At 33.9% G+C, this 24795-nt stretch overlaps 1 protein-coding gene across 3 annotated transcripts in view; it reads right to left on the minus strand.

Annotated features, from left to right (window-relative positions):
• FASTKD2 (FAST kinase domains 2) overlaps positions 1-24795 on the minus strand; it is a 35867-nt gene that overhangs the window by 2191 nt on the left and 8881 nt on the right. For all 3 annotated transcript variants that reach the window (XM_056807928.1, XM_001370461.4, XM_007501856.3), the window contains 9 exons: positions 23031-23134; positions 22337-22445; positions 21588-21711; positions 21178-21317; positions 14387-14559; positions 8589-8752; positions 5619-5837; positions 4535-4622; positions 476-590 (listed from right to left, as the gene is read on the minus strand). In XM_056807928.1, the coding sequence (XP_056663906.1) occupies positions 476-590; positions 4535-4622; positions 5619-5837; positions 8589-8752; positions 14387-14559; positions 21178-21317; positions 21588-21711; positions 22337-22445; positions 23031-23134 (1236 nt within the window). The remainder of the gene's footprint in view (positions 1-475; positions 591-4534; positions 4623-5618; positions 5838-8588; positions 8753-14386; positions 14560-21177; positions 21318-21587; positions 21712-22336; positions 22446-23030; positions 23135-24795) is intronic.

Below are 24795 nucleotides of genomic sequence, written 5' to 3' on the forward strand. Positions count from 1 at the left end.
TTCATAGCTATCATGCTTTCTTTGGGAAATGCACTCCATAACTGATGCCCATTTTGTCTCATAAAACAAAACTTTACTATCACCTCCGGGGGTCATGGACTTGTTTACCATGTGTTTGAGACTGAGTTTAACAAGACTAAAAAGACATTCAGCTGAAGGGCTACTTTACAAAAAACAATCCAGGAAGTGAATCTAAAATAGGGGTTCTTAACCTTTTCTGTTTTGTGGAATTCTTTGGCAGGCTAACCCTTCTCAAAATAGTGTTTTAAAATACTTAAAATATGAATTACAAAAGAAGCCAATGTTATCAAAAAACAAGTTAGTAAACCCCAATGGGTTCAGGCCTCCACACATAAAAGTTCCTGTCCCAGGTCCCTTAAAACCCCATTGACATTTTTTCTTCTAATTTTATTATACTATAATTATATTACAGTTGTCATTCTTAAGAGATGAACACTTCATGAATTCTTCTTACCAAGATCACATGAAAACCTAGGGCTCTTAAGTGACGCATCTTCATTCCCAGCTTTCCTCTGGGATGAGTGGAACCAAGACAGAAAGCAGATCTAGAAACACAGAGCAAAGCCACTCTGCAACCAAAATAAACAAGACAAGAAAAGTTACTTTAAAGATCCTAAGGTTATAGATTTAGAGCTTGAAGGCATCTCAGAGGCCATCTAGTCCAATCCTCTATTGTAAAAATGAGGAAACTGAGGCCCAAAAGGGAAGTGACCTGTCCAAGGTTATACAACTAGTAATAACAAAGGGAGGGACTCGGGTCTTCTACATTAAGGTAAAATTGGAATAGATGACTACCAAGATCTCTTTTGGGTAGATTTCAGACACTGGTATTTTTTAGTATAGGAAGTTTATGTTAAAGTGCTTACAATAGTACCATATATACAACAGTCATTCTATAAATGTTTTTGAGACTTGCTCTACTTAAATAGAAAAAAAAGCTGAGTATATCTGTTCATATCTTTTACAGACCACACTTCCTTTGTTCTATTATCTTTCCTCAAACTGTCTTTTATTCTACAGATGTTCTCAACTTTAGAAATATTGCTTATACGCCATTCCAAATGTTCAATGCAGAGAATTAAATGAGTTAAGGGCTGATTATACAAAGGATTCTTCCATTTAAAAAAAGGATTCACCAGTCTTCTGAAATATAAAATGCTTTAACTTTATGAGAGGTTTGAAGAAACTAGAAATTGAAGATTTCTAGCCAAATGAAGATGAAATAGAAATGAAAGCAGTGTTTTTGAAACTATAATGTATAACATTAGAAAAAATGGACGTTACAAAAACTCCACTTAAACCAAATTTTGCAAGACTGTGTACTGCATAAAATGATATACCCTCTGAGCCTGACAATCTTTAAGAATGCTGACTCCATGTGACCCTGGACAAGTCACTTAACCCTATTTGCCTAGCCTTTGCCCTTCTTAGAATTATTAAGACAGAAAAGGTTTAAAAAAAAAAGGATGTTGACTCTCACCAGAAAAGGCAGATTTTCAGAGGAAGCTTAAAAAGCAGGGAAGAGTACAACAGTGCCAGCACATCACTGAAATTCGGTCTGAATGTCCACTTTGGCAGGTAGGGTAAATAAAGGCAAGTAATCCCTGAATAGAGCACAGTGATCTGTGCCATGAATGGGAAGCATGAGCATGGACAATGCTGAATACTCCTCTATGTCATTTTCCTTCCTTCCTTCCTAGAAGGATCATCTCTGTCAGAATACAAGGGGACAAAATGGCAAAAGCTTTGGGAAAATCTGAGAGTATGTCTAAATGATCCTCCTTTTAATTCCTTATCATGAACTAGCAGGCAGCAGTGAAGAGTTTGGAAAAGGCAAATATGTCTGATTTTGGCCAAGAAAAAAACAAAAGGTGGGCTGATTTTGCCTTGCTTTTCATCAATCACCCTCATGTTCTCCATTCTGAAATGTGAAGCTCAGTAAGGAAATAAAAGCAGTCATCCCTCTTCTCTTCCGCTAGGAATGAGCTCTTGCTAACCTTGAAGATTCTATGGAGGGCTTTTCTGCCCCCACAGGAATGTTCAGCTCAATGCCAAATCTATCTCCTCCTCTTACTAATCTTTAACAGTTGACAGCTGATTCTTCTCTTAGTCCAGTGGCAGCCAGGTGGCAAGGTGCATAGAGCACTGGAGGCAGGAAGATCTGAGTTCAAATCTTGCCTTGGGCACATCCTCCTTATGTGACCCTCTGAAAGTCCCCTTGTCTCTGCCTTTGTTTCCTCAACTTTAAATGGGGATAAGAGCATCTAACTCCCAGGGTTATTGTGAGGATAAAATGAAATAATATTTGTGAAGTGTCTTACAAACCTCAAATAACTATATAAATGCTAGTTTAATATTTTGTAGTCTACAATAATGCAGTGAAAAAGAAAGCCAACAAGTCTGTGTGAGAACTCAGAAGGGAAGATTTCCTTAAGAGAAAGTCCATTCAAGAAAAAGAGACATCAACTGGAAAAGAGAGCAAAAAATCTGGCCAGATGTTAATGTCTACATATGTCTCAAAGGGAAAAGTCTTCTGACATCAGTGTATCTTCTCCCAAAACACACATACTCCATGTTCTAGGTATGAAGCAATAAAAACATAAGGTGTGGTTTCCTAACTTCCAAAACAGGACAATATTGCTTTATGTGCAAAAAACCAAAATCCATCTTTCTTCTACCAAAGCCATACAAAGACAGTGTACATGTGGCAAGATGCTCCTGAAGAGGATTCAGTTCTCTCAGATCACTAAGACACTGTGCGTGCCTCTTACTAGAAGGGTAATGATAGCTGGAGCAGGTGCAGGAGGCAAACAGAAGAGTGAGGAATCTTGAAATTATTATTATCCAGGGAGACACTGAAGAAAAATCAGGATGTTTAACTAGAACCAATTGTGAAAATTACAAAAAAAATAAATTTTAGCTCAATTTAAGGCAGAATTTGCTAATCATTAGTTTTCCCAAAAAGCACTGTGGATTACATCAGGAAGCAAGCACCTGCTTCGTACTGAGGCTTGATGATCGCCTGTCACAAGACGTTATATGGGAAATTCCTAACATTAGTAAGGGGCTGACCTCCATAAGTCCATGAGTTTGTTAGGTCAAAAGCTTTCAGAACAAGATTACATTACTATTACATGATTGAGGGGCAGCTAGGGAACACAGTGGATAGAGTGCCAGATCTACAGTTGAGAGGACCTGGGTTCAAATTTGGCCTCAGATACACTAGCTGTGTGACCCTGGGCAGGTCATTTACCCCTAGCCCTTGCCACTCTTCTGTCTTAGAACTGATACTAAGAGTTTGTTTTGTTTTGAATTACATTACTGTGTTGTTTAATCCCAAAGTCTTAGAGTATAATATTGGCTAATTTGCTTTGAAATACTTTTTTGTACTTGAAGCTTAAAAAGCAGGCTAAATGGTGATATTTCCTTGATACTTAGAGGCAGCGTGAAAAATCCTCCTGAACAGGCATCCTGTGCTTGGCTCAGGAGGGAGGTGAGGGCTTGGGTGGAAGGCAGCTGAATTTCAGAGTAATTGCAATGGTCCAAAAATGGGATGGGTTAGTTTAAGGAACTGAGTTTCCTGGCACTAAAGATTTTCAACCAGAGGCTGGATGACTCTTCAAGCTAGAATGCTCTCAATGAGATTCTTGTTTTGAGTACAGCTTGAGCTAAAGGACCTCAGCAGTTCCTCCCTCTGTGATGAATTCCATGGTTAGGCAATACTTCTCTTAAGGTACATTCATATTATATTCTGTGTCAGAGATTTACCTACGGTTCATTGATTGATCCCGTTATATCTTGCAAATCTGAAAATGCCCAAGTATTCACATCTCACCATTACTCTCTGCTTCTGTGGTTGGACCTTCTGACGGGAGGACAGGGCCATGGGCTCCAGACTCTGTTTAAGGAGAGGACTCAGCAGTCTTCTCTCCATTTGCCACCAGGCTACACTCTTGGGTTTTCTCTATCATGCTCCTGTGCTGAATACCCCACACCCACACCTCAGACCTCCCCCACCCCAGTCCCTTTTCTTCTATACCATCCCCCCTTTTAGCTTCCTTTTGCAAGCTGTCTTTCCCTGTGTGGCTACAGGCTCCTTGGGGACAGGGGCTTTGTTTTCATTTGAGTCCTAAGTTTTTAGCCTTGTGTCTGGCACTTAGAAGTCTCTTACTAAATGTTTAATGACTGACTGACTCACCTTGACTATTTTATAATCTCAAAGAGCTCAGGGTATTTCTCATTGCAGTTAGTGAGCACAGTTCCTGTTCCTAGTAGTCACTCAACTATTATTTGTAGAATGAAGTGGAAAGAGCATTGGACCCAGTCAGGCAATCTGGGTTTTTTTCTTGGCTCTGTCATTAACTCTATAACCTTCTGGAACAGATACAGTTCTTTTCTAATCTAAAATTCCATGATTGCTGAATTATCTTTATTACTACGAATAATGTAGGACATTATGGAATTAATCTAAGAATATTGAGAGTACAGCAAATAAAAAACATAGTCCAGTAACCTGAGAATATCTGCTTCAGCCTTGAACACATCTGCTTCAGAAACTGGAAATATTTGACTTCTCCTAGAATCCATTCTCAATTCAAAATCTGCAAGAGAAGCATTGATGTTAAATTGCCAAGAATTTACCAAAATGAAATTATAATCTACTTCAAAAATCAATACTAGAGAAAATCTACAATTTTTTTTAATTTATGATCTTTCTCAATTCTATAAAGGTGCTAAGTGTTGGGATCTGGGGCTGAGATGGAGAAAAGGAATACTAAATACAAAAGAAGAAAGAATTTTTTTAAAAAAAGCAAAAACATGGGTAGCTTATTCTAAGAGTTATAGAAAAATCTACCACAAGCATAAATTTGTTGAGTTCCTATTTACTGTTAAGCTCTGGTAAAATATATAAAAAGTAATAAAAAGATTTTAAAGAACAAGCATGCCCACCTCAGACTAGTCTTCAGATATGTTTGAAAAACCTCAAGTAGACTAGCCAAGATTAAAGCATTTGATACTTTGCTTTACACTTTACCTCAGCATTTTCCAATAACTGATACTAAATCAAGTACTCTTACATTATGAAATGCTTTATTCACAAGAAAATTATGGGACAAGCATTATTAATACAGACTACCAGCTCAAATATGTATATATGTAGATGCTTTAAAAAAACCCACAGGCTGCAACTACATTAGAAGTTAGTGCCAGAAGGCAAGAATTCCTTTGTTTCAGTGAGGTGTGAAAGAACTCTATAAACTCTAAAGTGATAATAGGCTACAAAAAAAAGAGCTATTGTTACTCTCATAAATCTGATAAAGGATTATTTAATTTTCTTGTTCTATATGTATTCCCACCCTTTTGAATTCTGCTTTGTTTATATTAAATATAAAATCCAAAGTGGAAGAGTAGGCATGTGTATCTTCTCTATGTTATGTTGTGCCTTATATAGCCAGGAAAAAAATAAAATTCATTTAATGAATAAACTTAATTAGGAAGATTATAAGACCATTGACTAACAGAAGCCATTAGTTTAACAATACAAGTTAATAAGCTCTACCTGAGAAAACCATTAATATAAGCAATAATTTACTTACCAACAAGATAATTATGTGGCAGCTGTACGTCTTTTAAAAATAATCTTTTATTTTCTAAAAGTGCTAGTAATACATTTTCAACCTCCACATTTGAATGAAATGGGGTTGGGGAGCATTTTTTCAATGTTAAGGTTTTGGAATGAAGGTCTGTAGTATTTTCAAGTTCCAAGCAAGCATTCACCTGATGTAGCATGGACTCAACCATCTCATTTTTGTTACCTATAAAACAAAGGGAAATTTATTTGAAAAAAATTAAAAGTTTAGAATTTCAAGAGAATGTGAAAAAAAGAGAAACAAAGAGGAAAAGCATTTATAGACCTCAAATTATACATAATAGCAATAACTATCAAAATTATTGGGCACTGGCTAAAGAGAATAGTAGATCAGTGAAACAAACCAGATAATAAAGAATCAGATACAAATGAACTCATCTTAAGAACAAATTATTTGGGAATGAATTCTTTATTTAACAAGAACTATTGGAAAAAAAATCATAAAGCAGGTATCTTCCTCTCCTCAGGCAAACTACTTGAAAAAGTGACTTATTCTCATTCAATCCCTCCAATTCACTTTTAAAAACCCTGAAATCTGACTTCTGATCTCATCACTTAAAAGTAACTTCTCTAAGTTACCAAAAGAGCAGATAGTTTCAAATATATGAACTTAAAAAGGTTTTGCAGGAACAAAATTGATGCAATGTCAATAAGAAGGGAAATTATTGACTGGGGGAAAAAAAATTCATCAACTATCTCTGATGTTTGACCCAACCATTCTGAAAGCAATTTGGAATCATGCTAAGAAAATGTTTTAAAATATCCTAAAGAAACCACTGCTAGATATATACACTGGAAGAATGTTAAAGAGAAAAAGAAAGAAAAGAGTCAACTCTGACTCAGCATTCAGTCATTTCAGGACCCTCAGAGATAAGTGACACCTCTTCAGCTGGTCATGCCACTGCTTTCCTTGATTGTGATGCAAAATCAGTATCTACTAAGGAGAAAAGTCTCATCATTTCATTGTACTCTCATTCCCATCTATATCAGCCCTTCTTAAGTGCATTGTGCCCTCTGGTCCTCCACTCATTTTTCAACAAATTCTAATTCATCATTCTCTTTGCAATTTTTCCATCTTCCTAACTGAAACTTGGCTTATCCGAGTGGACATCCCATTCCTGGCCATCATTTCCAATAATGAGTGCTCCTTTTCTTATGTTCCTGGAAGCAGCAGTCCAGGCAAAAAAGTAGGCACACTCCTACCAGTACTTAACAATAAGCCTTCTCCTCAAACCTACCACACTTCAAAATCCTTCACTATCTCCCACTCACATCCTCCTTTGTTCAGGTCGATTGGATGAATAGGTAACTCTTCCTGCTGAGCAACTTTCATCTGTTTTCTTAATTTTCTGCTCTCCTTTCTCCTCTAGGAACTTGCTTGACCTCATCCTCAGGATCTCCTTATCCATTAATTCCTTTTCTTCTGCCAATAAATATGTCTAGATCTCTGCCATCCACAAAAAAACTTTAATCCAGTCCAGCCATCTCCTTACGCTATTGCCTCCCTTTTACAGCCAAATTCCTAGCAAAGATTACTTATAGTATTTGCCTGTAACTCCTAACCTCTCCCACTCAAACTTCTTGGTGATCTTAACATAAAGAGTTCCTATGCAATGAATTATCATCTATGTAAGTACCTTCCTTTTCATAGGGGAGAAACTGGATTCAGTTCACCCCAGTCAGCACATGCTTTCTTGCTGATTTTAATTATATGGCACAAAATGCCTTCACATTGGATGTCTATTGGTGTTGTCTCCCCCTTTATTTATTTATTTTTTTGAACCTTTACCTTCTGTCTTGGAACCAATACAGGCAGAAGAGTGGTAAAGGCTAGGCAATGGGGGTCAAGTGACTTGCCCAGAGTCACACAGGAGGGAAGTGTCTAAGGCCATATTTGAACTTAGGACCTCCCGTCTCTAGGCCTGGCTCTCAATTCACTGAGCTACTCGGCTGCCCAGTCTCCCCCTTTAGACTGTAATCTTGTCTTTTTTTTTTTTAAAGTATATCTTCTCCAATGCATAACACAATGCCTGGCACAAAGGACTTAATAAATGTGGATTAGATTGGATTGACTTATAATTAGCTTTTCATACAGTTCTGTGGATTCATTGGATTTCTTGAACATAATTTGTCCTAGTGGAAACTTCATGGTTTTGTTGGGGGGTAGGTATGTGGGAATTGTGTCAACTGCCTCCTGTTCAGGCAACCATATTGGTAAGAAATCTCTCAGCTTCTCTTTTAGAACCCTTTACACCATGGTTCCCTCCTACTTTTTTAATCTTATGAATGAAGCTTCAAAAAGGTATCACAAGTTTTAAATGTATAAATGAGAAATAAGAATTTAAAATTTTTCCTCCATTTTATGTACAATAGAAGACTCAAAATCCATGTAATTTAACCAATGTAAGTACCAAATTCATGAATTGTTTATATTTAAACTTAAAGACAATTGTTTGGTTTCTTTTTCTAGTTGGATGTATTTCAATTACCATGAGAGGTCATTAATAAATGAACCTTTAAGTTTTATAATTCATATAATATGCATACCACAATAAAAAGCTTAAAATCAACACTGATATAGAAACTTCTTGAACAAAGTACACTTAAATTAATGTTTAGCTTTTTGTAATTTAAATAGAAATAAAAGAATAACGATTGTGCTCATAATACTCTGCTAATGAAACCTTAACATAGCCATCAAATTTATCATTAAAGACTTTTCAGCAAGTTAGTAGTGAACTTACTGGTCAATACTTCAAGACCAATTCATTAATTTAATAATAGCTACTCTGAATCAAACTAGCTCAAATTAATCATTCTGCAACAAAAATTGTAAGCACTGTTATGATCACTTTTAAAGGTGTAATCCGATTACTATAAGACTCATATCTCACAGCAACAAACAATAATTTCATACCTGGCAACAGCAACTCATTGATGATATTATCTTGGAGAAGATGATTAAAAGGATCCTGCGGGAAATGTTTCAATATGCAAAAGGAATATACTGCCCTCAACAGGTTTAAAGACGAAATTTTTGGAAGGTAAGTATTCAAAGCACTTGTGATAACTTCTAAGAACCTTTAAAGAAAGGAAAAACAACAATCAGAAATAGGTTAACAAAATTGCCATAACAAAGTCAAAGAAACTCCAGTCACCTTTTTTTAAGTTCAAAGAAAAAGCAAAATAATGGATCATAGTAGGTATATAGTATCTTTTTGAGGTGGGTATGATGATGTGGCCCAGAACATCTGTGGTGTCTCCTAACTATCTATCTATCTATCTATCTATCTATCTATCTATCTATCTAACTATCTAACTATCACTTTTAATTATAATCCTTTATATCTACTGGATCAACTTATAATGATGTTGTACAGGGAATTGCAGATATGCTCCAGCCATACAGAGAGAGGGTTACATTCCTCCCTACAGATAAATATAAAGTATGTATAGAGTTGTTAAAGAGTTGGACACTGAGGAGGAAGTGAGAATGAAAGGGGCAGAGATGAAAACTGAGGACTAGTAAAAAAAAAATTGATGGGCAATTGGAACTATTTTATTTACTAATCTGCAAGACTACATTTTTTTTCATGGTTTTCAAAAATAGCAAGGTATGAATTTGTGTCTATGTGTATACATACATATATCCATACATATGTGGATTTCAAAAGTTATTGAGTCTTACTTCTTCTCCTTACTTATTTGTGCCATTTATTACATTCAAATTATGATGTTCGTAGTCCTGAAGATACCCTGTGCTATTCCATCTGGGGTATTCTGATTTAATTCAATAAGCATTTATTAAGGAATTGCTATATATTCAAGGCTTTGTGCTAGGTATTAGGCAAAAAAAGGAAAGGCAAAATGAAAAGCAGCCCCTGCCCTCAAGAAGATTACATTTTCCTAGCATTTACAGAGGCAAATAGAACCTAGGACAGCTGGCCAGCTTGCCCAGAATATTGACAGAACTCAACAGTTGGGGGGGGGGGCGGGGGAAGAGGGGGAATTCACTAAAGTCAATTCTCTAAAAACTACAATAGACCAAAGGGAAAAGAAAGCACAAAATGCATCAGAGAAAACAACTCCCTAAGCAACTGAAAGGATGAAATGGAAATAGAAACCAAAAAAAAGTATAGAATTGGCCAAATAGAAAAGGAAACACAAAAACTCAAGGAAGAACTCCCTAAAAATTAAAATTAAACAAACCGTAGCTAATGAAACCTTAAGACATGAGGAAACAATAAGACAAAATAAAAATAAAAGAAGAAAATCTAAAATATCTTACTAGCAAAAAGATTCAGGAGAGATAATTTAAGAAATTATCAGAATACTAGAAAGCCACTATCAAAAAAAGAGCCTCAACACCACATTACAAGAAATCATCAGGAAAAATTGGCCTAATATCCTTGAGCAAGAAGGAAAAATAGAAATTGAGAGAATCCACCATCACCTCCTGAGAGCTCAAAATAAAATGCCCCAGGACTATTATAGTCAAATTTCAGAATTCACAGGACAAGAAAAAAGAACAGGCAGCCAGAAAACAAACAAACAAACAAAAAAATTCAAGTATCGCAGAGCCACAGTTAGGATTACACAGGACCTAGGAGCTTCTACATTAAAAGAAGCAAAGGTATGGAATTTGATATTCCAAAAGGCAAAGAATCTAGGTTTAAAAAGTAAGAATTATTTACTTAGCAAAACTGAACATAACCCTCCAGGGGAAAAAATTAATATTTAATGAAGTAGAGGAATTTTTCCCAACCAAAAATATGAGCCAACATATCAAAATTTATGGGATGCTAAATGTTTACATCAATTAAATAGAAATGCTTATATCAATAAAAGAGATAAAAATGTAGATCAATAAATTGGGCATGCAGTTAAAAAAAAACTAAAGAACAAAATAAAAATGTTCAATTAAACCCTAAATTGGAAATTCTAAAAATCAACAGAGAACCCCATAAAGATAAATTCAGCAAACCATCAAAGAACTTCCTAAGAAAAAAGCCCCAGGGACAGATGAATTCATAAGCATTCAAAAAACAACTAACTCTAATACTATGTAAACTATTTAGAAAAATGGAGGAAAAGGGAATCTTTATAAAATTTTTATGATACAAATAAGGTACTGATATCTAAACCAGGAAGAGTTAAAACAAAGAAAGAATAAACCAATTTCCCTAATGAATATTAATGCAAAAACTTTAAATAAAGTAGTAGCAAGGAGATTACAACATTATATCACAAGAATCATACACTACAATCAGGTGAGTTTTATACCAGAAATGCAGAGATGGTTCAGTATCAGGAAAACCATCAGCAAAATTGCCCATATCAATAACAAAACCACATGATTATTTTAAGAGATGCAGAAAAAGCATCTGACAAAATACAACACCCATTCCTTATAAAAACATTAGAAAACATTGGAATAAATGAAGCCTTACTCAAAGGAATAATGACATCTATCTAAAATCATCAAGCAGCATTATCTGTAATGGGAATATAAATTAAAACCCTTCCCATTAAGACTGGAGTAAAGCAAAGCTGCTCATTATCAACACTCATTTAATATTGTGCTAGAAATGCTCACTACAGCAGAAGATGATTTTGAAGGAATCCAAATAGGCAGTGAAAAAAACAAAATTATCGCTCTTTGCAGATGATATAGAGAATCCTAGGGAATCAACCAAAAAACTAATGGAAATATTTTCTACAAAATCCAATGGCGAGAAGAGAAAAATTCCATGCAAAATAACTCTAGACAAAATAAATACTTAGGGGGTATACCTAACAAAATGAACCCAGCAACTATATGAACACAATTACAAAACACTTCTCCCACAAATAAAGTCAGAACCAAATATCTGGAAAAAAGATTACTTGTTCATGGTTGGGCTGAGCCAATATAGTGAAAATGACAATCCTACCCAAATTAATTTACCTATTCAGTGTCATACCCTCCCCAAAAATTATTTCATAGAACTAGAAAAAATAACAATAAAGTTCATCTAGAAGAACAAAAGGCTAAGAATATCAAGGAAATTAATTTTAAAAAAATAGGACAGAAGAAGGTTTGGCTATACCAGATCTTAAACTATACTATAAAATAGTAATCATCAAAACTGGAATCTGGTACTGGGTAAGAAATGGATTGGTGGATCAATGGAAAAGATTAGGCAATTAACACATGGCAGTTAAAGTCCAAAAACAATTAATGTTTGATAAATCCAAAGAGCCAAGCTTTGGAGAAACTAATGAGAAAACTAGAATGCAATATGGCAGAGACTAGACATGGACCAACATTTCACACCATGTTCCATGATAAAGTCAAATGGATACTTGATCTAGAAATAAGAGGTGACACCATAAAGTAAGGGGAACATGGAAAAGTTTACTTGTCAGGTTTATGGATAAGGGAAAAATTTATAACCAAACAAGGCATAGAGAACATTACCAAAAAATGCAATAGATAATTTTGATTAAATTTAAAAGTTTTTATACAACTAAAGCCAATGCAACCAAGATTAGAAGAGAAACAACTCTAGAAAAAAAATTTTCAAATATCCCTGACAAAAACCTCATTTCTCAACTATATAAAAAACTGAGTCAAATTTATAAGAATATAATGCATTCCCCAACCAAAAAATGATCAAGGGATATGAACAGACAGTTCATAGATGAAGAAATTAAAACTGTTCATAGTCATATGATGAAATGCTAACTATTTGACTCTGAGATACCACATTGCACCTATCAGATTGGCTAACATGACCCAAAAAGAAAATGATAAATGCTGGAGGGGACATGAAAAAATTGCAACACTAATATACTGTTACTGAACTGTCAACTGATACCACCATTTTGGAGAGCAATACAGAACCAGGCTCAAAGGACCACAAAACTACGCATTCCCTTTGATTGAGCAATACCACTGCTGGGTCCATATCCTCAAAAGATCAGAAATAAGGGAAAAGGACCTATCTGTATCCAAATATTTTTAGCAATTCTTTTTGTAGTTGCAAAGAATTTGAAAATGTGGGGTTGTCTATTACTTGAGAAATGGATGAGCAAGTTATGGCATATGGTAATAATGGAATACTATTATACTATAAGGAATGATAAACAAAATGAATTCAGAAAAACCCAGAAAGACTTATATGTGAAATAAGCAGAACCAGAAGAACAATGTACACAGTAACAGAAATATTATACAATGATCAACTGTAAAGGACTAATCCATCATCAGCAAAATAATTCTCTAGGATAAGCATAAGGAATACATGATGAAAATGCTATCCACAGTCAAAGAAGGAACTGTTGGAGTCTAAATGCATACTATCTTACACTGTATTTCCTTCATGAAATTTCTATTGTATGTGTAATGTCTTCTATCATGGTATGAGCAATATGGAAATATGTATTACATGAAAGTATAGATATAATCTATACCAGAGTATTCACAACCTCAGAGAGGAGAGCAGATAGGGAAGGAAAAAATCTTAATCCTAAAATGTCAAAAATTGCTTCTACATGTAACTGAAAAAAAAAAACCTAAATTAAATTTAAATTTAAAAATTTAATTTTAATTTAAAATTTTAATTTAATTAACCATCATTTTTCAGGGGACAGTAGTATTCCATCACAATCATATCCCATAAATTGTTAAGCCATTCCCAATTGATAATCTAATCCACTCCTCCAAGTTCAGCTCAAATCTTACTTTCTATAGGAAGTTTTCCTTACATTGTACTTACTCTATATGAGATTTGCCCAACACATATATTTCTCAGAGTTATATGGAAGGAAAATATGGAAGGATAAAAACAAGATGGTGCTTTCAAATCCCTACTCATACTGCTTGTCATCCTAGAAGCTTAACTAACTAGAGTGGTCCTTATTCAAACCATTATTACCAGATTTAATTATCTTTATTCCCCTTCTATCATGAACTGAACCAACTCAATGACTACACACATCCCATTTCACCTTCTCTCCCGATACTAGCAAAGTCCACAGACCTGGCTGCCAAGTTTCAATCCCACCTGAAGTTAGGTAGGCAGGTAAGACATAGGCAAACAAGCTGATGAGCCTCATGGACTCAGGGCAGAAGATCAGAAAGCAAAAGTCAGAGAAGCAAAAATTGAGAACAGGAATATACCTGGAAATCAAAGAGGCAAAGAGGCTTCATGTAGGGGAGGGCCATTTCACTGTTGTGAGAGTTTGCAGAGTTTAACTATAATATGGAGTCAACATCATCAATTACAGTTAATACTCACCCTATGAGTTAAAAGCATAATGAATAGGCTGGTAAGACAACTGATATGAGATGAAGTATTTTAAGAAGAAAAATTTGTATTTATATTGCACTTTACAGTTTGTAAACCACTTTACAACTCCTCTGAGCCTCAAAAGTCCCGTGAGGTGTGTAATACAAGATTTTTTACAAATGAGAAAGATAAAGTTCAAAAAGCTTAAGAAGCCCATAATCATGCAGCTAACAAAACACCTGAGGCAGAATTAGAACCCTCATTGTCCTAATTTTAAGTCTAGCAACCTATTCACAATATCATATTACTTCTCATAATCCTGAAGATTCCAGAAAATTAAAACCAGTCTTGAAATTTAAAAAATGTTATTATATATCACAAGTCAAAATAAAGAATCTCAAAATACCTAAATTAATTCATTAATTCTAAAAATAGTACTTACTGTTGGTCCTGGCATTCATGGAAATGGTTGAGAGAGGAATATATATGAAGAATACATAAAATTTCTTTCTGATTCAGAGACTGAGATTCATCTAGCACTCTCTTAAGAAACAAATTCATCAAACCAATATGTCTAAATTTCAAGGATTCAAAAAAAAATAGAATACCAAGAACCTAAGGAGAGAAATGAGAAACATTAATAAAATGACTTAATCAATTGAGGTGTTTTGTTTTGGGTTTTTTTGGTGTTTTTGGTTTTGGGGTTCTTTTTTTGTTGTTGTTCTTGTTATTACAGCAAAAAAAAGAAAAGCTGAGTGCCCAACGAATGGGGAATGGTGGAGCAAACTATGACATATGAATGTCATAGAATACTACTGGGCCCTAAAAATGATGAAGGGGATAGGTTCAGAGAAACCTGAGACCTATAATGAAGTGATGCAGAATGAAATAAGCAGAACTAGGGGAACACTATACACAGTAACAGTTAACACTGTAAAGACAAACTTGAAAAAACATGAGAATTCTGATCAATGTAATGACCATCCACAATCCCAAATGACAAGTGATAAAACACACTCTCTACCTCCTATTTAAGTAGCTATGAACTCAAAATCTAGAATGAAATATACATTTTTGGACACAGTCAACTTGAAGTTCCTGACTATCCAAAGGTTTCATTGCTCCTTATTTCAATTGATAAGGAAGTAAGAAAAGGAAGAGGTTATTAAAGTGGAAAAAAAATAAAAGGTAAATGGGACATCTTTAGAAATGTTCAGAAGAGAACAGGACAGCTAGAAGGAATCCTAAGCAAGCAGGAGTGCTTTGAAAGTTAGTTTCATAGCTTTTATAATAACAAATCACAAAAGCAAAAAAAAAAGTTTTCCTTCCTTTTCTGATTTTCCTCCCATATTATCAGTTTTTTTTTCATATTTCTTTATATATTTTGTGATCACTTTTACAGCACCATAACATCCCAGTACATTAAAATTCCACAATTTATTCAACTGTTCCCCAAATTTTGGTCACAGAGGCCATTTCCTTTTTTTTTTAGGATATCAAAAGAAATTATTTTTTTACAGTTAGGTTCTATTTTTTATAAAAATGTTTTTGGGGTGGTCTTGCAATGGAATCAAGTCAAAGGTTATGATCAATTTTGCGACTCATTGTAAATTGCCATATGGTTCTATGAAATGTTTGCAACAGTCTGCAACCCCACAATAATAATTTGAGTGCCTTTATCCACATAACTGAATTTTTATAAATGTTTAATATTGTTGGCATTCTAGCATAAAAAAGTTATCTTGATTTGCCCTTTTCTGATTACATTCAAGTTTGAGATTCTTTTCTATTGGTTTCTAAGTTTATTTCATAAAACTGCCTGGCAAGGATCTTTGGATCTCAGTGCCATTAGGAGGTGTACACTAGTCATCTTTTAAAATCTTATGGCAACGTTGAAGATTTTCCTCAATCTAAAAGACTAAATGGATATGCTCTCATTGTATATATAGCACCTTGGGGCATAATATGTGTTTATCTCTTAATATTGGGTTCACATTCAATTTTGTTCACTTTTGGCAATTTAGTAGAAACATGGTCAATTTAGAACAGTCTATTATTTCCATTTAGCATTTTCTGGATTAAATATATCTCCTATAAATATAATCTAGATTCTTTTAATCCATTTTATTGCTTGTGCAACTTTTTTTTGTTTCATTGGGAAGCTTGACATTTTTGCATTTGGCTTTACAAACTTTTATGATGGTCTTGCCCTCAGTGATTCAATCTGACACAAATAATACTTATAGTATTATTTTGTCAATTCTTGGAAATTTTCTGAAAAACTCTGGAAAATATTGTCTCAAATTCTTTAAGTTGTCTGGACTATCAGAAATATTAAGATAGTTATGGCATAATTTATTCTATAATCTGTCACCTGGAACTCTCTTTTTTAATAGTTCATTGTCATAATCCAGTCATTTTCAGAATATAGTTCCATTTGATTTGTATCATACTTCTACTTTCCATAGTAATAAGTCTATATGCTGCTTTTATAAATTTTTTCCATGTATTTTTCATATTGACCATTTTCCTCCATTAGTTCCTCTTTTTTTTGCCTCTTAATTCTTGTTGAATTTCCTTATGTGATTTTTAACTTTCTTCAAGTTCCTGGAGAGGGTAACTAACCTTTATTTCTTTGTCAGGTTCCTGACTTTTCAGTCTTCAAAATTACTGCTCAACTTGTAGTCATTTTCTGGAACATTCATCATCTCCTACAATTTTCACATCCCTCTTCTCTCATCCTTAGGTTCCTTAGGGACTCTACATGGGGTAGGGGTCCAGACTAGCAAATCTTCATTCTCCTACAATTTTAACACAATGTCCCTGATCTAAGTATCTTCACATAACTCCCAACTACTACCTCCCACCCTTTCCAGTCCATTTTTTTGTGTAATCTCTCTTGGTTACATTGTAAACTCTATGAAGGCAGCGATTCTTTTATTTTTTTGCTTACATTTGTATCCTTAGCAAAACTTAATACAATGTCTCGTACCTAGTAAGTACTCAATAAATGTGTGCTACTTTGCATTGCCTCTTAGTTTTCTGACTTTTTTTAGCACTGGCAACTTTGGCTAAATTTCTTTCGGTCTTTTATTCTCTCAGGATATCTTAAGGTTTTATGTTCTCTGACTTCCTTTTTTAATCTCACTGATTGGTATTTTGGCTGATCCAATAGTCTATAGGAATTATTCAACACTGTCCTTTGCTCATTTAACATTTGGTTGATTTGTTTTTTTGATTCTCTGTTGGTTTCTATTTCTTCTCCCCCATTTTTAGTCAGCTAACAAAGTCATGTTGATTCTTCCTTTGCAATGTTTAGCTCCTAATTCCTTTCTCTCTACTTACATAGTCACTTCCCTAGCAAAGAGCCCTCATTGCTTCCATGAGATTACTGCAAATCAGCTTCAAACTCAGACGCCCAGATTTCAGGCTCAATTCCATATGTTTTCTCCACAAAGCTACAAAACTCATATTTATAAAACACTACTCTACTAAAAATCTTCAATAGCTACCTATTGCCTCTAGGATAAAAAGATAAGACAACTCAACCTGATTTTTCCTTCTATAATTTCTATTATTTCTTTTTATTTTGTTCGCTTAAAATAAATTTTATTGGTAGCTTCTGGTTTATATCACCTACATCAAAGAATAAGGTCCCACAGATTAAAACGTAATTGAGACATGTTTAACAATAATAATAAAAATAAAACACAAAACAGATGATATTCATTTCTAGTTTCCTAAGTCAATATGCTGCCTGTAGGATCCATTTTGATTTGAGTTTGACATACTGATCTACATTTCTGAATGCCCTGCCTCCCAAAAGCCATCCTGTATAATAGAGAGAAAGAAGAGTTCTATAAAATTAAAAACACAGGTGAAAAGTTTGACATATTTAGTGCTTAGCATCCATAGTACCCTATCTCTGAAAAGAATAAGTTGAAGTGTCTTCTCATATCTCTTCTTTGAGGTTAAATCTAGCATAATTTCACAACATTCAGTAAATCTGGGAAATAATTTGCCTGGCAGATCTATGGAGAAGGGAAGAATTTAAGACCAAATGAAGATACAGAGCATTATAAAATGTAAAATGAATTGTGAGTATATTAAATATAAAAGCTTTTGTAGAAACAAAACTTATGTAACCAAGATTAGAAGGGAAACAATAAACTGGAGAAAAAAATTTATAACAAATTTCTTTGATAAAGGTCTAATTTCTCAACTATATTGAGAACTAGATGAAATTTATAAGAATGGAAGTCATACCCCATTGACGAATGGTCAAAGGATAAGAACAGGCAATTTTTAGAGGAAGAAATCAAAGCTTCCAATAATCATATGAAAAAATTGCTCTAAATCACTCTTGATTAGAAAATGAAAAAAATAAATAAATAAATAAAACAACTCTGAGGTACCACCTCCTACCTATCAGATCAGCCAATATGACAGTTAAAGGAAAGTGATATGGGTTGACTGGGATGTGGTAAAATTGGGACACTAATGCATTCTTGGTGGAGTTGTGAACTGATCCAACCATTCTGGAGAGCAATTTGGAACTATGCCCAAAACTGTGATATTGTAATACTACTATGGGGTCTGTATCACAAAAAGATCATAAAAAGGGGAAAAGGACCTACTTGTACAAAAATATAGCAGCTCTTTTTTGGAAATTGAGGGGATATCCATCAATTGGGGAATGGCTGAACAAATTGTGGTACATGTTGGTGATGGAATACTATTTTGCTATAAGAAATGAGAAGCAGGATGATTTCAGAAAAAGCTGGAAAGATCTACATGAACTGATGCAGACCAAAATAAGTAGAGCCAGGAGAACAAAGTACACAGTAATAGCAATATTGTATGATACTATACTGTGAAATTCTTAGCTACTCTCAGCAATCCAATGATTGAGGACAATTCTGAAGGACTTATGACAAAGAATGCTATCCAACTCCAGAGAAAGAACTGTTTGGAGTCAGCTGCAGATCAAGGCAAACTATCTTTCACATTATTTTATTTAGTTTTATTTTGGGATTTTGGTTTTACCTGAGTATTCTCTTACAACAATGACCAACATGGAAATGTGTTTTGCATAATACATAGAAAATCCAAATCAAATTGCTTACTATCCCTGAGATGGGGAAGGAAAGGAGGAGGACAATTTGGATCTTATAATTTCAGAAAATATATGCTGAAAGTTATTACATGTTTTGGGAAAACAACGTATCTTTAAATAGAAAAAGAAAAAACTGTTCTATCTATTGACATTATTGTAGTCATTATGTGTTTTGTTTTCCTGATTCTAATTGTCACACTTTGAATTCATTCTTCCCATGTGTCTCTGCATCTTTCATGTTCATTATTTCTAGAGCTCAGTAAAATTCTTTTACATTTGTATGATAACTTGTTTAGCAATTTTCTAATCTATAGATATCTACTTTGTTTCACAATTTTGTTACCACAAGAACTATTTCTATAGATATTGTATAAGTAGAAATTTTTCTATCTTTGAACTACATTCCCCAGAATTCCTTTTGCATTTTCTAGCATACTTTTCTCTTCGTTTATATGAGTCTTTATGTGATTGCTTAGAAGTTTCTGGGACTCTTCCCTCTTCCTCCTCTTCTTCTCTTGTGACTATGACTTGAGTTAGATAGCTCCTTTTTTTACTCTAGTTTTTATTTTAATTGTTTTAATAAATCTTATAAATATAATACTTGAGTTATTATATATTAATTTTAATTATCACAGATATTCTGGTATATCTAGCCTTAGACACTTATTAAGCTATGTGACCAGCCAGTCATGTTACTTGGCTGTTCTTCAACAGTGAAATGAAGATAACAGCACTTAACTCTCAGGACTGTAAGAAATCTCAAATGAGATAATATTTGAGTGTGATACATAATAAGCATACTAATAAGCATTTCCTCCCTTCATTTTCTGGGTCAAAGAGTAATTACTATTTTAGAAACTTTTTTTTGCATACTTGGTTTGATTTTTAAAGCTCCCCACAAGAGGAGTTATACTTCTTTTTCCAAAATTATTCCATTGTTTATATTGTTTTAATTACTTTTGTTCTTTTGGTATTTCTCTTTAGTACATTTTTTGTTTTTTAAGATGTTTAAGAATCCTGGTTCCTGATCCTGACTGAATCTTCTCAACTCAAACATCTTAGTTACATTCTTTCTTGAAATATAACACCCTTACAAACCTAAAGGTAGAAGATAATTTTTTAATGATGGAAAATAAAGGCATAAGGACAACTAGGTGACTTAGTGGATAAAGACAGAAAGTTTTTTGAAAAGGGCATAAAGTAGTCACTTTATCTGTGAAAATATAAATCACCTTTGAGTAAAGGGCTCTCTCCTGCCTGCTTTTCAGAAAACACAAAATAAGTATAATAATTAGTGTAAAATGTTTCAACAATAAATAAGTCAACCTTAGATTCTGTCTCAATTCTTGCCTATCAGGAAATGTCTCACTTGATTTCCTTTTCTGAGATTTCTCTTCTCTAAAAAGTTAGGGTATATACTTTGGGAATGGCATAAATCTTAAGAAGTGAGAGCAGAATAGGATTAAATTCCTATGATGAAAACACAAATATCCAATATACTTCCCATTTCTTTCTGTGTCCCTCTCTTCCTTATACAATTTTTTCAGCTTCAATCTCCATGTAGAACATAATGCTTTCATCCCATATAGGTCACTGAAAAAACTAGAAAGATTTTAAATAGCTATAACATTTACCTACTGCTATATTTCAGAAGGAAAATATTGCTCATTAATGTCCTTAAAATGAGATTTTTAAATAACAAAACTTCAGAGTTAGTTTTGAGAAACAAAAACTAAATTTCTCCTGCAGTTATTTGATCATTAAGTAATAACAAAATTACATTTGAAAATGAATTTATTATAAAATTACCTGACTTAGGCTAAAGTTGACCAAAATTATGTGGAACAATAGGTACAGTATTAATATCTATGCAAGCTATCAAAGACAACTTTTAAAAAAATAATCAAAAACACCTTTTAATGTTACTATTTTGAATTATTTAGATTCAGATATTGTGAAAGACAGATGGTGTATCAAGAACCATTTTAAGCCATTCAGTCTGGCATTTCAAGCTTCGTGGCAATGTAACTTTAACAATTCAAGAAGTATTGCAGTACAGAAAATGAATCAGCATGTTAGCAGGTTTATCCTGCAAGATCAATTGTGAACAAACTCACTTGTTTTATTTTCCACATGGCAAAAGTTGTAATTATATAGTCGGCGATTGCTGTAAAGAGATCAAAGTTTTGGTACTGGAGATCCCTGCATGACTGTAGTATGTTCATTAACATCCAAAAAGGGCATCCATGGATATGAGCTGTCAGAATGAAGTTAAGAAAGAAAAAAAGATTCAATATGATACACAATTCAAGTATTAGTAAAAAATGGATATACTTGTAATAAAAAGCTCTCCAAACCAGTGAAATCTGCCAACAATATTGCCAACTATTTACAACTATAAAAAGGAACTCCTCTAAATATTTCATGGTAAGGAGTTCAAACAAAAGACCCTAGAACTTAAACAAGGACTCATATAAGGGACATGGGTAAAGTCAATGGTAAAACCCTCATAAAAATGTCTACTTACCAGCAACTGTTTTACTGCATTCGTTCAGTAATGAGAAAGAACGGTGATTCATGGCAGCCAGGGCACCAAACATGTGCTGGCTATTTACAGGAGAGAATTTGTTTAATTCATTCAAAGCTCTTATCTAGAAAAAAAATAAAGTTGAATTCCTATTTTGTATCAGTAAACAAAAATCCGCTTACCCCAAAATTATCTTACCCCAAGAAATGGAGTGAAAAAGGAATTTGAGTAAGATTACTGCAATCCATAAGCTGTTGTGGAAATGATGACAGCAGCAACTACTTGAGGAAAGGACTAATCCCGCTCATTATTCTGGTTAAGTCTTTTCTACTCAAGCTGACCATAAGTTGACATAAAAGGAATAACATGACCCTTTGAAAGACCACTGAGCAGACAGAGCCCCCACCTCTGCTTCAGATGTGTTTATGTTTGGAGTCCTTAAGTACCTAGCCACCCAGAGCTCTAGCAAAATCTGATCTTAGTAGTCTAGACAAGGAGCAGCATTACAGGAAGCATTTCAAAAAAGATCTAAGCATTACAGGAAATGTATTTCTTTAGAAGAGCAGAGGAAGGGTCTTACTATTCTTTGCTCCATTTATCAGCATTCTTTATGGGATAATAGTATCTGACTTAATCATTTATCAAGTGAAGTACTTACGGTTGAAAAAGGAAAGAGTTAGTCACAAGCACCTTTCCTTCCAAATACCCAACAGAAACAAGTCAAATTTTGCCTTTTTTTCTTCCTTTACCTCTAATTTCTTTTTAAGAGGGTATGGGGCATCTTTTCCAATACATTTCATGATGGATTGTAGAGTAAGGATGTGTTCTAGTCTCCATATGTGTTTATCAACTAAAAGCCTGTTATGAAAGAGAATAAATCTTAGAATTGCAGAATTTAAGAGCTGGTAATAATTATTAGAAATCATGTCTTCTCTCATCCCTTATTTTACAGATAAGAAAATTGAAGAAGTTAAATAATCTACATGGCACCACAAATGGTGGCAGATACAGTCCAAGAGCCTGTATCTCTTGATGTTAGCCACATTCTGCTATGCTGTCATCAATGGGATCCATAAAGAAAAATAAAGCCTTTAAAAAATGAAGAAATGAAACATCACTGCCATTGGTAGTGGTTCAGTAAAAGGATATCACACTTTTTTCTATTAGGAGAAAATTTAGGAATTTAATTTGACTCTCAACATTACCATTTCTTTTTAACAGTGATCCTAAAGTAAAGTTTTGGGTTTTTTTTCTGATCCAATGTCAAGATTTTAAACTGGGTTGAAAATTGCACTTATAAATGTACTACAAATGCAACAGGCTTCCTGACCTCTATCAATTCTGACAGTGAAATGTTTGGTACATAGGCCTAGTTAGTAATTGTATGTTGAACTAAATTAATTGAATTAAAAGAAATAGAATTCCTTGAAGTTATCTCCTTACCGCAATCCTGCACGAAGGGCATCCACGTTTTTGCTTGCTTCCATGGCTTCTAAAGTACGTGACAAAACTGAAATACCCAACTCATCACATTCATTGATACGTTCCTGTTGAAATATGTTGACATTAAAATATTATCGCTGAAAAGTTCATCTTACCCCAAACTTAAGAACTGAATGAATACTTCCACATATAAAGTTAATGAGGAACAGCAAAAACATATCCATTATCCATTATTTCCTAAAAAGGAATGGCATTTTTCATATAGGAATTTTCTTGAGCATGTGAAGCTTAACCTTTTACTTGCCAAAATTAAAAATATATATATATATATATATATGTATATATATATATTCATTGTTGTTTTTTGAATTGATTCATGCTTCTTCTGATTCTTAAAAAGAATGAACATCTTTTTAACCTTTTCTTGATAACTAAGGTCATTAGTGTAAAGATCAGTGACTGAAACAGACTGGAACACACAGTCAACACATGCACTCACTCACATACTTCCTACTAGAGCATCAGGCTTCCATTATATATATATATATATATATATATATATATATTTAAGCTGGAGCTGATGGAAGCATAATGCTCTATACAGTATTAGACTCATGAACATGTATACTCCAAACTCTTCTAGCTTTAGTAATAATAGTATCCCTTTACAAAATCAATTGTTAAGATAATTTTGTGACACAATATCTTCTTTGTTCTTATTGTTGTATTGTGATTGCCAACTCCTTTAGATAAGGGCCAATATAACAGTGTTGGGCCTAGTTTGTAGGCCAGTGTAATGGATAATTTAGGAGACAGATGAAAAACTTAATCCTAATTTAATAAGATTTAAAAGGTTTAAAGTTAAAGTATAAAATAGGAAACCCTAAAAAACATAGGGGGGGTTGGTTCTAACTAAATCCAAATTTGTTTGGGTTTCCCCAAATATATGTTATATTCTTACTCTAACTTATACTCAATTTCTATCTAAACTAAGCCTATGTCCAAAATCCTTATTTAAAATTATACATAGTTTTAAAAATACTGTCTCAAGATGTTTTTCAATAAATGTTGTACTGCCAGCTCTAGCCAAAGTTGAATCTGGTGGAAGTAGGAATGGCTTCCTGCCTGAGTAGGTCAAATCTCTTTCCTCACTGTTTTTCACATAGACCAGAGAATAAAAAAGGTCTTGTTTCTTCTGTCAGTATTCTCTCTCCAGTCAGTCAGTCACCTCTTTCTTCCAAAACTCAAAATCGGGTATTCCCAAAGATTTCACAAGAAATTGCCAGGGAGCTCAGGAAAATGCTATTTCTAGGACCAAACTCAGATCCCAGAACAAGCTAGAAAGTGTCAGTTACAAACTTCAACCCCCTAGAAGCTCAGAATTCCAGCAGAGGTTTTGGTTCTAAGTTCCAAATTGGACCTGAGACAGTTTGACAAGGTTCTCTCCTGCCACTTATAAAATTTTTATGCCAAACCTAATCCAATTTTACCCCTAATAATATATTCAACTCATATTCACTGTTTATCAAAATGATAATTTCAGCTCAATCAGATTAACTTATTGACATTAGTAACTTACTTTTAATAGCTCATGAGAGTACAACATACACACACACATACACACACAGTCTGACAGAAAAGATGGATATGGAGAAGGGAGATGAAAAGGGCTAAGGCTTACCAGAGGGAGAAAGAATATTACACACATCAATAGAATACAATGGAGAATAGAGCTTACAAATTGCAGTTTAAGGGCCTGGTCCCC

This window comes from Monodelphis domestica, chromosome 8, assembly GCF_027887165.1.
Source record: "Monodelphis domestica isolate mMonDom1 chromosome 8, mMonDom1.pri, whole genome shotgun sequence".
NCBI lineage: Eukaryota > Metazoa > Chordata > Mammalia > Didelphimorphia > Didelphidae > Monodelphis > Monodelphis domestica.